The sequence below is a fragment of the Melanerpes formicivorus genome, unplaced genomic scaffold (genome assembly GCF_026170545.1).
Source record: "Melanerpes formicivorus ecotype bairdi unplaced genomic scaffold, bMelFor1.0.p_v2 SCAF_4, whole genome shotgun sequence".
Taxonomy (NCBI): domain Eukaryota; kingdom Metazoa; phylum Chordata; class Aves; order Piciformes; family Picidae; genus Melanerpes; species Melanerpes formicivorus.
Genome location: NW_027142356.1, coordinates 22,487,448 through 22,504,636, shown reverse-complemented (window position 1 = coordinate 22,504,636; position 17,189 = coordinate 22,487,448). Strand labels below are relative to the sequence as shown.

At 45.3% G+C, this 17,189-nt stretch overlaps 2 protein-coding genes, 1 long non-coding RNA gene and 1 other non-coding gene across 4 annotated transcripts in view; 3 read left to right on the top strand and 1 right to left on the bottom strand.

The window, feature by feature from the left end:
• The window catches only part of LOC137440741 (toll-like receptor 2 type-1), a 72,928-nt gene extending 57,403 nt beyond the window's left edge, over nucleotides 1-15,525 (top strand). Inside the window, exon 8 of the transcript XR_010987232.1 lies at nucleotides 15,459-15,525. The gene's annotated coding sequence lies outside the window, so the exon portion shown is untranslated. The remainder of the gene's footprint in view (nucleotides 1-15,458) is intronic.
• Nucleotides 4,446-8,805, bottom strand: SFRP2 (secreted frizzled related protein 2). The gene is made up of 3 exons (XM_068137250.1): nucleotides 8,144-8,805; nucleotides 7,476-7,556; nucleotides 4,446-6,065 (listed from the first exon to the last, which is right to left on the bottom strand). Exons 1-3 carry the CDS (start codon nucleotides 8,634-8,636, stop codon nucleotides 5,761-5,763), a joined length of 879 nt encoding a protein of 292 aa, XP_067993351.1. The 5' UTR covers nucleotides 8,637-8,805; the 3' UTR covers nucleotides 4,446-5,760.
• Nucleotides 8,517-10,283, top strand: LOC137440740 (uncharacterized). Its single transcript, XR_010987231.1, has 3 exons — nucleotides 8,517-8,653; nucleotides 8,936-9,073; nucleotides 9,874-10,283. It is a non-coding gene; the product is annotated as an uncharacterized lncRNA (long non-coding RNA).
• LOC137440963 (U6 spliceosomal RNA) lies at nucleotides 15,431-15,532 on the top strand. The gene has a single exon (XR_010987273.1). It is a non-coding gene; the product is annotated as a U6 spliceosomal RNA (small nuclear RNA).
• Nucleotides 15,533-17,189: the final 1,657 nt, after the last annotated feature.

Below are 17,189 nucleotides of genomic sequence, written 5' to 3'. Positions count from 1 at the left end.
CCTGTTACATCAAACAAGAAATTCTTCATGATTTAGCATCAGTTAGTGGATTGAAAATTACTCCAAAAAGATGATCTCTATTACTTAAGTTTTGAAAGAGCTGCATCAATAGCATTGCTTTATTGTGGGTCTTAGAAGGTGTATGTGCTCTTTCTTGGGTCTGTTCTGTAAGACACTGAGCATGCCTCTTAAGTCCTGCTGGGATTTCTGGCCAGACAGTTTCTCTGTCTGTGCAGTAAGTGGTTTTCAAGTTTGCTCCATCAGCTGCTTCACAGTGCAGCTTTCTGCATTGCTGGTTATTTTGATCAGTAGTGAGAGCGATGGGCTGACTGGCTGATTGCTGAGGTGTTCCTCCTGGCTGGGTGACAGGCTTGCTGGCTGACCTCAGCCAACTGGCTTTAACGCCACTGAGGGATAGCGGATAATATTTTCCAAAGCATTTAGCTGATTCAGGAGCCCATGGCTCACCCTGAAGGGGTTGAAGCATTTGGAAATTGTTAACCTATTAAATTAACCTGAAATGGACATAGTGCGGGCTAATTTATATATGCAAGACAGCTTAGGGTCCTAGATTCCTGTGATGTGAGTATTGTGCGCTCTCCTCTTTGTACAGAGGCAAACACAATGCAGTTGTGTACCGAATCTACATCTGCTGATAAGAAAGCAACTTCTAGATAAATCATACAGGCATGTCTCTGAAGCCTAGAAATAAGAACGTCTGGCTCCATCAACAAAATCCTGGGCTGCCAGGTCTAAGAAAGGCTACCTACTGCTCTGGTAGCAATCATTCCACTGCCTTTCCTCTGACATTCCCAGTGGTGGATGCATTAAGACACCGTGCTGGTAGGTTTGGTGAGGATGGCAGCAGCTTGCAGAAGCAGCAAGAAAGGAGCTGCCCTGCCAGCTGCATGGGGACCATTCATGCCCCAGCAGGCCCCTGGGAGATGAGGAAACAGTCCGTGCTTGAGACATGGTGTCTCTGCTCTGGGCCAATGCCCTCGATCGTTGAAAAGTGATAGTGAGACATCTGGAAGCAGGTTGAGAGAGTTGCGCACCATGGCCCCAGTAAGGGAATGCAGGGTTATACCACAGGGGCTGATACGTTGGACTAGATGACCTCTAGAGGTCCCTTTCAATCAGTGCATGCTATGATTCTAAGTGTGGGACATCTGGCCATGCATCAGAAGGTGTGCTTCATTTTTCTGTGTTCTTCACACTCCCCGTATTCTTTAAATATCTTTATATTCTCCTGCTGCAGAATAGGAAGAGTGACTGTTCCTGAGGAAACCAGCACGTGTCAGTGGTTCTCCTTGTGGGATGTAACAGCCCTCCTATCCTCACAGAAAATAATGAATTTCATGTGTGGGGGTTTTTGTCTTAAGCTAGACATTAGGATTTTCTGTGGCTTGTGTACACTTATGAGTTCTTTAACATGTTCTTTAACAAGTTCTTAACATGAGTTCTTTAACAAGTCATACCAAATGCAAAAGTGCCTGTATCAGAGCATTGGCAGAGACTGAGTGGCTTTTCTGGGTGTCTGAAGTGAATGAGAAGTGAGGAGGGAAAAAAAGCATTAAGGTGTAATTAAAGGATAGAAAGAATTAATTACATTTGAATTTGAGCAGTGGGTTTTGGTTTTTTTTTACACACTCAAGGGAAAGAAGTAGTTGGAGGGAGACTTGGTTGCTGTTGTGCTTTCAAATAATAATCCAACTGCTGCCTTTATTAGACACCATTCTTATTGTTGTGGCCTAATGATTAGAGAATAAAACTTAGATACAAAAAACTATGCTGCTTTTGATGACTGTAATGGACTTGCTGGGTGGTTTTGAATGAGTTATTTCACTTCACTGTGCCTTGTTTTCCTGATCTGCAAAACAGGAAAATTAATGCCTATTTTTGTGAAGGCAGTCTGAGAAACTTAAATGGAAACTTCTGTATAAATGTCAAGTATCATTATTATTGTTCTTAAACTAATGCATTGTAGTCAACTGCTTTTATAGTTTTTATGAAAGCAAATACAATGGGAGCTACATAATTTGCTGCCCAACAATGTTGTTTTGATTAGAAAGACAAAAAACCCAAAAAATGTCTGAAAAATGTAACAGTGGCTTGCCCTTCTTCACTAAATGCAAAAACAAAACAATAAAAAAAGGTTATCTGCCACAATTGAACCTTACTATGCCATACCAGATAATAAAGTTACTCTGAAATAGAATAGAATAGAAGTAGACCAGGTTGGAAGAGACCTTCAAGATCATTGCGTCCAACCCATCATCCAACACCATCTAATCAACTAAACCAAGGACCCCATCAAGTCTCCTTCTAAACACCTCCAATGATGGCTACTCCACCACCTCCCCAGGCAGCCCATTCCAATGGGCAACCACTCTCTCTATGAAGAATTTCTTCCTAACCTCCAGTCTAAACCTCCCCTGGTGCAGTTTGAGACTGTGTCCTCTTGTTCTGTTGCTGGTGGTCTGGGAGAAGAGACCAGATCACTGCCTGTCTACAACCTCCCTGCAGGTAGTTGTAGAGAGTAATAAGGTCTCCCCTGAGCCTCCTCTTCTCCAGGCTAAGCAACCCCAGCTCCCTCAAGTATGTATGACCCAATGATCAGAAGTGACAGGTTCTGGTAACTTTTTGTTATGTTTGGTACACTGTTTGCTTGGCACAGCTGAAGACTTTCAGTTATTGTTGAGTGTGTAAAAGTAAGCGTAGAAATGTGAAAAATCAACGTGTTTACTTCCTTGCCATCATCTAAGAGATCAAGTTTCCTCTGGCTGTGACTTTAAAACCCTAGTTTTCGGCTGAACAGTTTGCAGTGTCTAGCTTGTACACCTTTTGAAACAGTGCAAAACTAACACTCCCTCTCCTTGGCCAGCTGAATATGATCCAAATTTTAATAGGATACTGTTAGAGCATGGTACTAGAACTAATCTGGGAAAACTTGAATTCCATTACTCTTCACATTTGCCTAAATCCTGCTTGTCTGAAAGGTAAACCTGCCTCTGCCGATTCACCCTGAATGTAGATAGTCCCTGTGATTCAGCTCAGGGCCATGTGCAGAAAGCTTTATCAGTAGGGGTATGCTGTATGTCAGGATGCTCTTAATCTGGGCCATTGATTATACTAGTAAAATGGAATGTTTGCCAGTGTAGTTCATTCTTCATCTCCTGAATTTGTTCTGACAGGAGCAGGATTTTGCTGGAGTAACAGTGTTTATTTTGCAATGGAGGAAGGGAAATGTTTGTTTGGTTTTGTGTTGTTTTGTTTTGGTTTTTTGCCTTTCCACTTTCTTTTTCTTTTGTTTGTCTGCTTGTAAGACAGAGTGATGTTGGTCATAGGTAATGTGTCTTTGTACATTTAAGTGATTTGACAAAAAAATGTTACGTAGTCTTGGCCTTAACATGACCTCAGAGTGAGTAACTTGTGACCTGTCTGTCCTCATCACCATCAGTACTGCTTGCCTTCTAGGACAACCCAATTAAGATAATTTTATGGTTGCTGTAGGAGGATTTAATGTCTGTAAGGCAGGCTGAGTGGAGCTGTCCTGGCTGTTCATTTTTGGTCCCCAGAGACTGCATTGCAACAACTGCCTCTTTGAAGTGCTTGCTTCTAGTAAGCAGCACAAGCCCACTTTCTTCAGGCTCATCTTCACCCAGGTCCTTGTTATCCATAAGGTGTTTGTTCCCACTGAAACCAAGGCTGTTCAAGGACGGGTACTACATTATATGCTGAGTGAGATGGATAGAGTGATGTGGCACCAGAATGCAGATTGCTCTGTAAGATGATAAACATAGTGCTGGTATTGAAATAACTACACCATGGCATGAAAAGATTCAAATCTGTTTTGTGGGAAGCCAAGTCCATTCAGAAGGAAAGTTTCAATGACATTTCAGCAATGTATTTGCCTTTAAACAAACATACCATTTAATGAGATAATTAAGAGTCAGTCTGGAACGCTGCTTCTCATTTGGTGGTTTCTTGCTCTTTAAAAATAAAGTGATACTTTTGAGGACATTTGTGAGGCCTGATCTCATGTTGCTTGATCAGTCTGTACCAGGTGTAGTAAGTGCATTCAGCCTTTGAGAGAGGGCAAACAATTCATTTTTCTAAAACAAATTTAGCATGTTGGATCTTTAATCTTTCTATCTTGATGGTGGGGGGGAAAAAAAAGGCTAAATATATGAAATTATGATGATGATTTTTTTAAAGAAGAAATATCTAGTGTTGTATTTGTGTTTTGTCTGTGAATGCTGCACATAAAATACTACCCTTGGGAATGTTTGATTGCACTTCCCCTCGGTGAAGCTAAGATGAATTTTCATGTGTGGCAGTATTGGAAAGCAAGACTTTTTCAGGATAAGTACAGAGACATTCTAGGAGGTAATGCTCCTCATCAGAAAACACTTGTAAGAAAAATGCTGAGAAACATTCCTCTATTTACATTATTAGGTAGGTTTTATTTTCTTTCTCAGTAAGAATAATGAGGGTACATACACACAAAACATGACTTGTTCTACCATTATTCTGAATTGATAACTGCAGATGAGATTTTTCTGTCTGTTCTTGCACTCCTTAATGTCTTTTTTAAGTGCAAGAAATGGATACATGGATTTGATTTTTAAGCAAATGGCCTCACTGCAATTCCACATCAGCAAAGAGCACTCTTCTAAGAAAATGAGATGAAAATGCAGATAGTTGAAAACAGGTGCCAGAGAAATTTCCTCTCGAAGAGCTCAACAGGCACATATTAAAATGAACTGACTGAACCTCAGTCCTGTATGTCGTGGGTTCATCTTTTGGGAAATGAGGTCCAGCTATGCTGTTTGTTTGCCTTTTTTTTGCCGACTGCAGCACAAGAGGCTTCCTCATGCTGCTCTACCGGCCACTTAGAGTGCAAGACCTAAGTTCTCTTTGCCATGACAAAGCCCACTTGGACAGCTTTCTCCCAGTTCTCCCGGAAACAGACTGAAGTGATTACAAATGAGACAATGCATAAACTATGATGTAAAGTTTATATACAAGAATATAACATTTATCTGGAATATTTACAAGGTTAATTAAAGCAATATTTTACAACTCTTTCAGGATAACCACTAGGTATTTTACAGTTAGGCTACAGATGATTTAATTTGCAAAACAAGAAAAGTTGCAGCTCAAAAACCTGTTCATTTTGTCCAAGAGAAAAGAGCGCAGAGGCATGGAAAATAAAAACTGAGAAAGGTTAATATACTCTTACTGGTGCCTATGTATCACATGCAAGAGTCATAACGTGACCTTTATAGTGTTAATATAGATGGCAAACCATTTCACCTTGGTGAGAGAGTCGTACCCACTGTGACAGGCAGGTCGCACTTGTGGCTGTCTTTCTCTGCGTCTTCCACTTTTGTACAACAAACATGCGTGTATACAGAGAAGCAGCAATATAAATGAACCAGCATTACCAAAAATGAAGAGGGAAAAACCTCTGACCAAAGTCACATTTGCAACCATAAAAAAAAAGAAAAAAAAAAAATTTAAGCAAGATACTTTAATACTTCCCAAAAATAGTCATGTGTTTTTTGTTGTTTTCTTTTTTTATTATTACATTTTAACCTATGTACAAAAATGGAGGGCTCCCTCCCCTCCCGGAGAGCAGCCACCATGACTCATGCCCATGGCATCTTAAGGCTCAGAGGCCAAAGCAAGAAAGTGCAGGAGGCCCGGAGAGCTCAGGACAAGGGCAGCTGCTGGAGGTGGCCAGAGCTGAAGCCACTAACACTGGAGTTTGCGGATGCTGCGGGAGAAGCGCTTGAAAGCCCGCTGCCCTTTCTGCCACCGCTTCAGAGAGGTGATAACCAGTTCCCCAGCTTGCTTTTGCCCCATCACCAAGTAGGGGACGTTGATGTCGTTCATCTCATCACAGGTACACTGGAGGCCACCTTTGAGCCAGAGCACAATCTTCCTCAGATCCCTTTCTGTCAACCCATTCAGCTTGTAGATGGTTTTGCTCTTTGTTTCAGGGGTGATCTTGGTATCCCCATTGATGTAGGCAATCTCCTTCACTTTTATCTTCAAGGCTAATAGAGCAAGGGGAGGGGGAAGTGGAGAGAGGGAGAGAGACTAAGAGGTTTTTTCCCATTAGTGCACATAAAGAAGACCTGGGGAGGGAGGTGCTCTATTGCTAATTAAACTGTCAGGGCTGACAGAAGAGGCAGCAGGTGGCTCCATTTCTAAAGCCACAAAGGGCATGCAAGTCATTTCAGTTTGAATCAACCTTAGGGTTGAGGGGGTTTGGGTCTTTTCTCCTATTTCCCCTCCCCCATTTTTCCCTTCCTTTCTAAATTAGTATTTTCTCCAGCTCTTCTCCTGTTTTCAAACAGAGAGGGGGCATGTTTGGTACATTGAGAACAGCTCTGGGTTTTTTTTTGCTAGGAGAGGATAGTCTTCCTGAAACTAGAGTTTGAAGGGGAGGTGGGGAGGCGACTACCTAGACCTAATCTGAAACCTGATCTCTGCTGCGGCTGAAAACTTCTAAATTTAATTTATTAGGCTGGATAGGATTTGGGGCAAACCTGTAAGGAAATGATATTTCACATGCATTGTTTTTTGAAAGAATAAATCCCATGGAGGGCAAATTGGTCCAACAGCTGCATTCGATTTGGTAAAGTAACTATGAGGGGGACATAGGGCTCTGTATGAACCTGTGGGGCATGTTTAGCTTTAGGAGGCTTTATCTGAGTGCAATTTGCCAGGCCAAAGTTATTGGTTATTTTAGCAATTAAGTCCCAGTCATGGTTTCAGGTTTTGAATGTTGGTTGCTTTTTGTTTTTCTTTTTTAAAGAAAGGCTTTCAAATGGCTGTAGATATTTATGCTACAAATCTTTTCCAGGTAGAAACACCGACCTATTATAAAAGGATTCCCCTTCTTATACCCTTTTTCTCTTGAAATGCTAATGTAAGGATAATGTGCCGTTCAGTTGTCTGTGTTGAAGAGGCTTTCTTGTCCTCTTCTAACCCCAGATCTTCCCATTAAGTTTATATCCCCAATTGTCTGTGCATTACCTTCTCTGTCAAATGATATATAGAGCTTCGTTCTTAATCTGCAGAGAGTCTTTCTTAACGGTACGTGAGATTGGTCATGCAGCTCTTTCTCATACGTCTAAATGAAGCTTTGCTCTACTTCTCCCCAGGCAACAGTCTGGATGAAAGATTTTTTTTTTTTTTTTTCCCATTTAACTTTCTATTTGGCTTGCCAGCAACATCCACATAGAAGAGCACTACTTCAAAACAGCAAACAGAAAAGGACTATAAAAAGGGCTACTTTTCATTCCAAGGTAGAACTTTGTGTGTCATGACCCAGTGGTCAGATGGGTCAATTTGCAGATAAAACAAAGCCCTGCCTTCATTCAGGCACATCTCTCACTTACTTTCCTGGGAGTTTTACCTGATCTCAAGTTTCAGACGAGGAAGGCTCTGCTTCCACTTACCAAAGTCATTTTTGCAGAGGTTTTCCACAATGTCGTTATCGTCTTCATTTTTGTTTTTGCAGGCATCGCAGACCTTGGGTGCTGGAAATGCAAGAGATAGTCCCCATCAGGCTCGGGGAGAAAGTAACAGCAGGTGGCGTTGGAAAGCCCTCGGGAAACGACGGTTTTCCATCCCTCGATCCCTCCATCCAGCCCCGGGGCTGCCCGAGCGCCGCCGCGCCTTACCTCTCTGCAGCCACGCTCGAGGCGGGCACAGGGTGCTTTGGAGGGCGCATCTCAGCCCAAAGTTTTCCTTACAGGGGAAAGAGTAGCGGGGGAGGGGGGCACACAACACTCTATAGCCCAGCCCTGAGCTTCAGGGATGATCTTTGCATAAGGAGATTGTCCCCCCCAGGAGCTGAGTGGCTCCAGTTTTGGGGTCGCAGACCTTTTCTCTGAGGATGAAGACGAGCAAAGGTCAGGGTGGTGGTTGTTGCTAGCTCCCCGATGGTGCCTGCGGTTTGCCCAGTGTCCTGGGGAAAGCCTCCCTAAGCCTGATCTGCGGCCTCCTGCCCCGCTTCCCCTGCCCCGGAGCACTGCGGCGAGCTGTAACTGGAGGGCGACGCCTCCGCTCCCCTGCAGAAAGCTGGGGACGGCGTCCGCCGCCGGCCCCGAGCCCCCCCTCTTACCTTCCCTGGTGACGGGGAGGATGTGGTCGCTGCTGGCCAGCGGGATGCAGAGGTCATTGTCCTTGGGGAAGCGGCTGCAGTCCAGCATATCAGGCCAGGGGAAGCCGAAGGCGGACATCACCGGGGCGCAGCTCTCCTTCACCTCCTCGCAGAGCGAGTGGCAGGGCTGGATGATCTCGTCCAGGTCGTCGATGCAGACGGGGGCAAAGAGGGAGCAGAGAAACTTCCTGGTGTCTGGGTGGCACTGCTTCTGCACCAGCGGGATCCAAGTGGAGGCCTGCTCCAGCACCTCCTGCACGGTCTCATGCCCCAGCAGGTTGGGCAGCCGCATGCTCTGATACTCGATGCCCCGGCACAGCAGCATCGGGGCGGGGATGGGCTTGCAGTTGGAGCGCTTGTAGGAAAAGTCAGGCTCCCCGAAGGGGAAGAGCCCGGCGGCCGAGCCCAAGCAGTGGGACGCCAGCAGGAGCAGGGCGCAGAGGCGGCGCTGCATTTTGGGGCACGGAGAAGGTGGAGGGATGCTGGCGAAAGGCTCGGGGGCTGGGGTGGCGGGGCGGCGGACACGCCGCTGCCCTCAGCCGCAGGCAGCGTCCCCCAGCCTGGGCTCCTGCCTGCCAGACGGGGACGGAGGGTCTGAGCGAGATGTGGGGGCAAACGGGAGTTTTCTGGATTTTTTTGTATGCAAATATCAGGGGGAGCGGGGGCTGGGAGGAGCCTGGTGACAGCCATCCAGAAAGGATTGGTCACTACTTTCTCGGTCTGTTTTTGCTCAGGGGGATTGTCTTTTGGCAGGAAATCCTTGCGAGAAACGTTACCGTGCGAGCACGGGGAAAGGGCAAGATCCCGGCGAACAAAGAGCTACCGAAGCCCGAGTTGGTCCTCGGCCGGGCAGGGGGAGAGGGGCCGCTCTCAGGCCGCGGGTAGCTGGAGGTGAGCTTTGACGCTGACACAGCTACTGCGAAGCGGCGGGACCCCCACTCTCTCTCCGACCCCCCTTGCCCACGTTTAGTGCTTTCGCTGCCAGCGGATGCATGATGTGGCCAGGCCGGTTCCCCAAGCAGGGGGCGAGGCTGTCTGCTCCTTCAGCCCCCGGGGGGTGTCTGGCACCTCCGCCCCCTCCTCGCGATGCTGGCGAGTCTCGGCCCACCGCTGGAGCCGCAGGCAGCAGCTAGGGGCTGCTGGATTTCCCAGCCCCCTCCTCCACGGTCCCCAGCCGCTGGGGGCTTCCCTGAGGGCCCCTTCTGCCCCTGGCTGGCCCCTATGAGGAGAGGAAAGCTGCAATGGACCCCTATCCTACAACCCTTGGATGGCCCCCTACTGCCAAAGGGGGTTTTCCTCGGGTGGGAGCATCCAAGTGCTTTTGAAGTACCGCCAACTGGCACGTTTTTCTGAGACCAAAAGCGTGGGCCTCGCTCTGTGCAATGTAGGCATGTCCCTTTCCCTTTGCTCCTGTCTTCGCCTAGAAACTCTCTTAAAAGAATTATGTTTGTGTTGATTTACCACAAAGTGGACTACAACAGGCACGGCACTGAAATTATGATGTAGCTTCAGTGCAGTCTGAATATTTCTTGGAGTTTTAGTAATACTATTTATGGGATTATTACTGAAAAGAGTAGGCCTGTGTAATATCATTTTGTGGTAAACCACATTCATTAATCAGCTACTGAATGTATCTCTTTTATTGAGATGCTTTATGGGAAGCTAGCCTCGATAACTTCTGTACATTGCAGATTGCTGTATGTCCAGTTTCCAGACTGAGCCTCCTGGAGTTCTGAGTCTCTGCTTGTGGTGTGGGAAAGAGATGGGACTTCCAGTGTTACCCCCCTGGAAGCCACAGGGCTGTGATGCTGGAGTGGCCACTGTTGCTTCTCCAGGCAGGCTGTTGTCATGTACTGAAGCCACTACCAGCTCCTTCGGAGAAGGTTTCAAGATCCCTTCCAGTGGGCCATGCTGATGGATGTAATCTCCCTATAGGCCAGTTTCTCTATTACAGTTGTTTCATACCTGGAAAATAAATGTCCTCAGTGTGTAACACCACTTGTGGAAGAGCTTAAAAGTAGTTTATTTCCTATGGCTCTGCACATTCTTGCTATTCATTATCTCTGTTCAATTAATTCCTTTAAACAATAAATCTGTAAACTCCTGGCCTCAGTTGGCTTCCATGGCACTGACCTCCACTGATGACTTATGGTACCAATTTTAAACAGTTTTTGCCAAGTCCTGGAGATTGTCAGTGGCTGTAGCTGTTGCCACTTGCAGAAGATGTCTCTTCCAGCTCCCAGTGTTGGTCCCACTGTCTTCTGTCCCTGAAGTGCTCTTCATTGGAGTCCCACTCTTGCCCTGAATGGCTGGGCTACTCACTAAATCTTTGTGAAGTGGATGTTTGTGGTTTTTCTCCCTCCATTTTTTCATTGCTGCTCATTTTATTTTTCAGACATTGACATCCCTTTGGGTGGATCTTGGCATGATCAGAAGAAAATTTGCCTGCTCCCGAAATTCCTGATAGTCCTGTACAGTGCTTTTTTTGCAGGTCCAGTCAGCTGTGCTGTGTGGAAACAAGGACCCAAATCTGATCAGACGCTGTTTAGACTGGGCATAATAACAATTTTCTGCTGTGCAGAATGAGACATTCCGACAGAGATCTGCTAGGGTGTTTTTTGTTTTTTCCCCCCCTTCACTTTCACCTGAACTGTTTGCTTGTTTGTTTCCAGCCAACAAGAAATAAGGAGGAAAAACACACTGTTTTTCCCGGATTAAGCTTTGATTTGAAATGAGGCTTTATGAAACCTTACTATTTCCATTTTTAATCACCTTTGGCAAACTCATTTACTATAAATTAGAAACAATCCTGTAAACAAAACCAGTCCAAACCTGCATTCCCCAGTAATCATTGTTGCCCTTGCTCTGATCCTTTTCAGAGGAAAGCACCAGAGCTGGGGGCTGCCGTTGCTGCTCCACGCTGCAAACTCAGGTTTGGCATTCCCAGCCTGTGGACCCCAGTGCTGATGGTGGTCACTGCACTTTAGCAGGGCCTGTACACCATTGTAGGCTGGGTGTGAACCACAGGGACTGGTTGCTGTGGGCAGAAAGCCTGGCCCAGGTTTTCCAGGGTCCTGGTGGCTTCCAGCTAAATGCTCAAAGTCTAGCAAAGCCTAAGCAGGAAGAGAGGCTTTGGGTGTCTGTGCAAGTGTATTTAAGAGGTTGTGGGGTGGAGGAGAGGAAACCCGTGGGGCAGACTCCATGAAGAGTGTCAGGTGTCCATGTGGTGTGTGGGTGGTTGCTGAAGGCAGGGGGACCTTGCAGCATTGCCTTTCTGTACAGCCCAGCTTCACTTGCATCACCTTTTGGGAGGGACGGGGCTGGCACTGAAAGGCAAGTCTGGGCAATACTTGGGGAGCTGGGCTGTGTTTAGTGCTGCCCTGGGTGTCATTGCCTTTCCTGGCTACCAGGGCACATGTCAGGGCCAGACAGTGGGGGTGGGAACTGTGCAGCCTGGAGCATCCCTGTGAAGGGCTTCTGCCTGGAACCGGCTGGGGTTAGGTGGGGGTGTCCTGCTGCACTCATTTAGGCCTATGGACAGCCACTGTTTCACGCTTAATTGCAAGTGCAACTAGTGAGTTCTTCCTGGCCCTTCCGGACTGGTGCTCTGGCCTAAAGCTGCTTGGGATGGCAGGGTTGGGACTTTGGCAAGCTGGTCTGACTTGCGGAGAGCCAAGCAGGACCAAACTCTTAAAAGACAATGATGTTTTAAGGTGCATTTTTATTGTTTTAAAGGCTTTTGAGCTCCTGTAAATTCATCAAGTAGTATGGACAGTTAAGCCGCTTTAAACCCCTGAAAGCAGCATAAGCATTTAAGCCACCTTAAATGCTTAAAGCAGTATAAGCTGTTAAAACGTTTTAATCCTTAAGTGCTTAAATCACCTTAAATCTTGGGAGTTAGGTGAGAAAATGAGCTGCCTAGGGAAAAAGACAGACCTCAAACCTAGTCCTCTGCCCACTTCTCACCTCAGAAATTTCAGTAATTCTTGGTGGTGAAACTGAATGAACTGAGGAAAATTACTCAAGTCTTTGGTGCTTGCGGGAAGTTAAAAACAACATAGCATTTTAAAGAGTGTGTCTGGCTTGTACCATCTTCATTAAAACCATGATGGTGCTTCCTCTTGCTCTTAAGCCTTGATGTGAACTTGGACCTTTGTACATTTTCTTGGCCAGTTCTGGAAGCTGAGAAGTGGAAAAGGGATTGACACTCACCTGTGTGCTAAAGAGTGGGTAAGACTTGCTTCAATGAGGGTAGTAATCATTGCTATCAAATTGTTTATGTCTCGTATTTTTCTATATCTGCTGCCTTGAGATCACTTGAGGTGCATTGTTGATGTGATAAGCTTGAGGTGAAAGCTGCCTGAGCCTCACATGGATTTGTTGCTGACCTGCCGGCAACATCACCCTTTTCAGCTGCAGAATCATGGCTGGAGGAGACCTCATGAAGCTGTCTAATGCAGCCCATGCTCCAAATTCAGAGTTTAGTTGGGTAGCTTGAAGCTTGCATGCTTACCTGGGAGGTTTGATTCAAAGCTGTGTTGCAACCTCCTTCCCCTTTTTGTGAAAACTGAGCTTTCAGCCTCTGGGTAGTCTGCAGGTTGGTTTCCCACTGTGGAAGATGGGAAGATGAAGGTAGGTTATCAGTCACACTGAGAGTGGTGGTGATCTACTGAGGGAGATGTGCACCTCTGGAGGCCAGCCAAGCCTTACCCATCATGAAGCACTCGCCTTTCAAAAGTACCTGGGTGCTGCTTTCACTCCTGAAGAGGTCCAGCCCCAGTGGCCACTGGTGCAAACAGCCAGGCCAAGAAGGTTTAGGGAGATACTGACCTCAGGGGCTTTCTAAGCATAAAATTCCCCAAGGCTTGAGGAATTGTCCTTTGGTTAGTAGCATTGTAGAGGAATGAAAAAGCTGTGGCTTTTTAGTGCATTGACTGCAGTCCATAAAATGCAGCAGTGAGGACAAAACTGGCATCTCATGCTGAAAAAATCTGATGAAAATGTCTGCTTACCTTTAAAAACAGACTCCAGCACCACGCTAACAAAATACTGTTATTATTTGAATCTTACAATTGCATTTGACAGAAAAAAAATAAGATTGCACAGGTTTTAACAGGAGGCAGCTCTGCAACAGATCCTTCCTGACTCTGGTTTGGTGGCTGATAAGGTGAAATTTAACATTTTCCAGATCTGGGACTGGGCAGCAGTCTTGTTTTCTGTTACCACAACGTTGAAAAGCTCCATTGTCAAAAACTGCTTGTGCTGCAGCTATATCTCTTCCCCACTCCCCGCCCCGTTCTGAAAGGAACCCTAAAAAGTTGTTTAGCCATTTTTGGGGGGTTTTGTTTTCCATTCGGAGTGCTCGCTGAAAATGCAGCACCAGACGCGTGGTGTGAGCGAGCGGCTCATGCTTGAAGGGTGCTGAGAGTGTGTCGAAGCGGCACAAGGTGCTGCTGAAGGGGATAAAAAAGAATCTTCGGGCTTTGGAGGAAGAACCTCTTGGTGGCGCCTGTGCACACCCTGTCGGATTTTCCTTTGCCCAGTGACGCTAGCTTTCGACCTTCCAACGCTCTGTTTCAGCTTGCTGCCGTTCAGCTCCAAAAACACTGTGTTCAAGCCCTGAAACCAGAGGTTTGATGTCATGACGGGGAAGGATCAGACTGGGGCTGATTAACTTCACATGGAAACAAAACCAAGTCACAAGGAGTTTTCTAGGGTTTTTAATTTTTATTTTGGTTATGATTCCCCCAATAGTTTCCCTGCTTTTAGCATATTTTCAGATGCTGAATTTTCAACGATTTTTCCAATTGTTTTTTAATGTTGCATTGTACTTTCCTAAGTTTATATGAGTGGTCAACATAGGTGCTTGGGTTATACACACACACATATATATATGTATAAAGCCATATCTATTTGCATGCTAGTGCTTTAGCAAGTTGTGATCCTTCACAGTTATCTGACATACATCTGTATTTGGCTACAGTTTTTGTCATGGTGAGCATTTTGCTCATGCAGAAGGTCTGTTTGTGATTACTGCTCCCTTTATTATCTAATCTAAGTGCTGGATGTTGAAGATAGCATAGACCATGCCCTAGAGGACTGCAATTGCATGGTACCTGGTGTTCTTAGCACATTATATTTAAAACGTTGTAATCTGTCTGTCTTGCCCCCCGCTTGCCACCCCCCACCCCCCGCTGTTATTTGCAGCCTGGTAGCAGCTAGCACCTTCAGCAGTGAGTGGGGACCTGGCATGTGAGCCATACGGAAAGACAGGGTCATTAGACCAAAATGGTTGGGCTCTGGGTAGGATGCAGATGCTGCAGAAGCAAAGAAAGGAGAATTGCTACTTCAGCCTTGTCAGTGTGGCACAGGGCAGAAGCACCGACAGTGCTGGCCACAGTGACAGTTGCTGGTCTAGCTCCAAATTTTACTCTCCAAATCTGGAATTGGGTAGTCTTTTGTATCCAAGGTTGCCATAGTACTTCCCCTGATGAGTGGACAAAGCTGTGGGCATTGGTGAGCTTCAGCATAGATCTGCATGCTGTGAGGTGACAGTTCCACAGGTGCATGGGCAAAAAAGCCACCTCTCTGCTTCTGTAATTCTTAACAGATAAAATGACTATAAATGAGTATGAGAGAGACTGGTATAGAAACTAATTTTCAGGACTGATTGCTGCTTGTAGGAAAATAGTCAGATTTGCAGGTAGTCTTATGGCCTCAAGGTTTGAACACCTGTTACTTGTAAAATAATTTAAAAGCAGTAAATTGTGGTAAAACATAAAAAAAGGAGTAACATCAAGAGAATCTGACTAAATATTATCAAACCTGATTTAAACCAAATCACTGAAAAAAACTGATCATGATGTCAGATAGATCTAATGAACAAATTAGTCTCTGTATTGGATTTGAGTTAAATTACAAAGCCGTTTAGGTAATCCAACTGGTAGGCAAGCAATCAGTATGCAGACTAAAGACAATATTTCTAAATATTAAAAAAATACAGATGTTTGAGGAAGCTGATCCAGAAGCAGTTTGAGTGACGTGACCTATGATGGTATTACTGCTGAAGTTTTCACAAGTTTCAGAAATGATTGAAAAGAACAGCAGCAGCTGACACTTCAACAAGCTATATATTAAAACTTCTGGTCACCATTTCTAGTTTCTTTCTTCCACTATTCTGCTTTCAAGTTAGAAATTTAGTTTGACCTTCCTGACCTTGGCACAGAAAAGGAAACCTAAAAAGGCTTGTAATGATACCTCTGTCTGAATTACACAGGAACGATACAGAGAAGATTAGCATGGCCCCTGCGCAAGGATGACACGCAAATTCGTGAAGCGTTCCATACTACCTCACTGCCCTCTACAACTACCTGAAAGGTGGTTGTAGCCAGGAAGGAGTTGGTCTCTTCTCCCAGGCAACCAGCACCAGGACAAGGGGATACAGTCTCAAGCTGCACCGGGGAGGTTTAGACTTGAGGTGAGGAGAAAGTTCTTCACTGAGCGAGTTGTTTGTCATTGGAATGGGCTGCCCAGGGAGGTGGTGGAGTCACCGTCCCTGGAGTTGTTCAAGAGGAGATTGGACGTGGCACTTGGTGCCATGGTCTAGTCATGAGGTCTGTGTTGGTAGGTTGGACTCGATGATCCTCGAGGTCTCTTCCAACCTTAGTTATACTGTGATACATTTTGAACATAGTCATCTTCTCTACGTGCATTTTTTCTTTCTCATTACCTGCAAATGCATACATGTCATACAGGCTGAGATAAGTTTTAGAACTATCCAGTACTTTGGTTTTTTTACAGACCTTTAATTATTGTTTTGATTTTAGTTATAGAATATTCTGAGTTAGAAGGGACCTCTGAAGGTTATCTAGTCCAACCCCCTCTGCAGCAAGCAGGAGCATCCTCAACTAGATCTATCTCAATCTCCCAGTGCCCAAATGCAGATTTCCTCACAATGCTTTTGCAGCCTCGTAGTGCTTGGTCCAGTCGTTTAGCATCTATATTCTGCAAGCCAGGTGAGTCAGAGCTATAGGGCTTAGCACTCTACTAGCTGTGATGACTCTGCCCAAATAATTTGTGAGCTGAACCATGAAACGTCATGGCTGAGGTGGTAGCTGGGAAGAGATGTGAGTAAGGCAGTCTAACAGCATGCTGAGGAAGGCTGCAATTCCTTGCCATACACCATGACTTTGCATAAAAAGACACTGCTTTCCCAACCAAATGCTCATCATGGCTTTGCACAGGTAGAAGCCCTATCCCTGACCAAAGGGGCACTTCTTTGTAAGTTAGTGGAGCTGTTCATGCATAGAATTATGTCAAGTGTGACACAAGTATCAGCAAAAAGAGCTAGTGTGCTTTTCTCCTACCTTGTCTTGGTTTACTTCTTGGAAGATTGAGATACGATAGAGCAACAGCTTTTACTAGATGTAAAGCTTGTTGCCAGTTTTATTGTGCACCTTTATTCAGATACTCTTATACTATTTTTATGTGATACAAAAGTGCTGCAGATTGAAACTTGACAGTGTTAATGGTTGGTCAATGCTTAGTCTTCTGGTGCTTAGTCTTCTGGTCTGTTTGGAACTGCTAGTTTTAAGGGAAGTGAGTGTCTCGCAACCCATGTACCCAACTCATATGTAGCTGGTTTGAATGACCCCCTGCTGCAGGGAAAATTTAGATTCATGTTTTGAGAAAAAGGATGAGAATGTAATTCTCTGGTTTACTTGTGTAACACTTGTTTGTTTGGTTTTTTCCTTCCTTTCTTTCTCATAGGGTTCCAGGGCAAACAAGGTTTGTTTAATCCCTGTAAGTAAAGTTGTAGCAGAAGGTGTGTTAAGGTCAGCTTAGAATTAATATTTACATATGTGAGTGAAATCATGTTGTTTTGAGTACTGTGAACACTGAAAATAAAGGCACCATGGTTTAAAGACAGGCATCCTTTGCTACTTAATAATGTGTGGAGTCACATGGTTGGAGCTTGAAAGTGTTCATATTGAGAAAGATGAATGAA

What these genes read in the sequence shown, in the direction of transcription:
- SFRP2 (XM_068137250.1), bottom strand. Translation starts at nt 8,636, where the DNA reads ATGCAGCGCCGCCTCTGCGCCCTGCTCCTGCTGGCGTCCCACTGCTTG. An exon ending in CCTCCCCGTCACCAGGGAAG is followed by an intron (nt 7,557 to 8,143) that starts GTAAGAGGGGGG and finishes TTGCATTTCCAG; the next exon opens with CACCCAAGGTCTGCGATGCC. An exon ending in CCTCTGCAAAAATGACTTTG is followed by an intron (nt 6,066 to 7,475) that starts GTAAGTGGAAGC and finishes TTGCTCTATTAG; the next exon opens with CCTTGAAGATAAAAGTGAAG.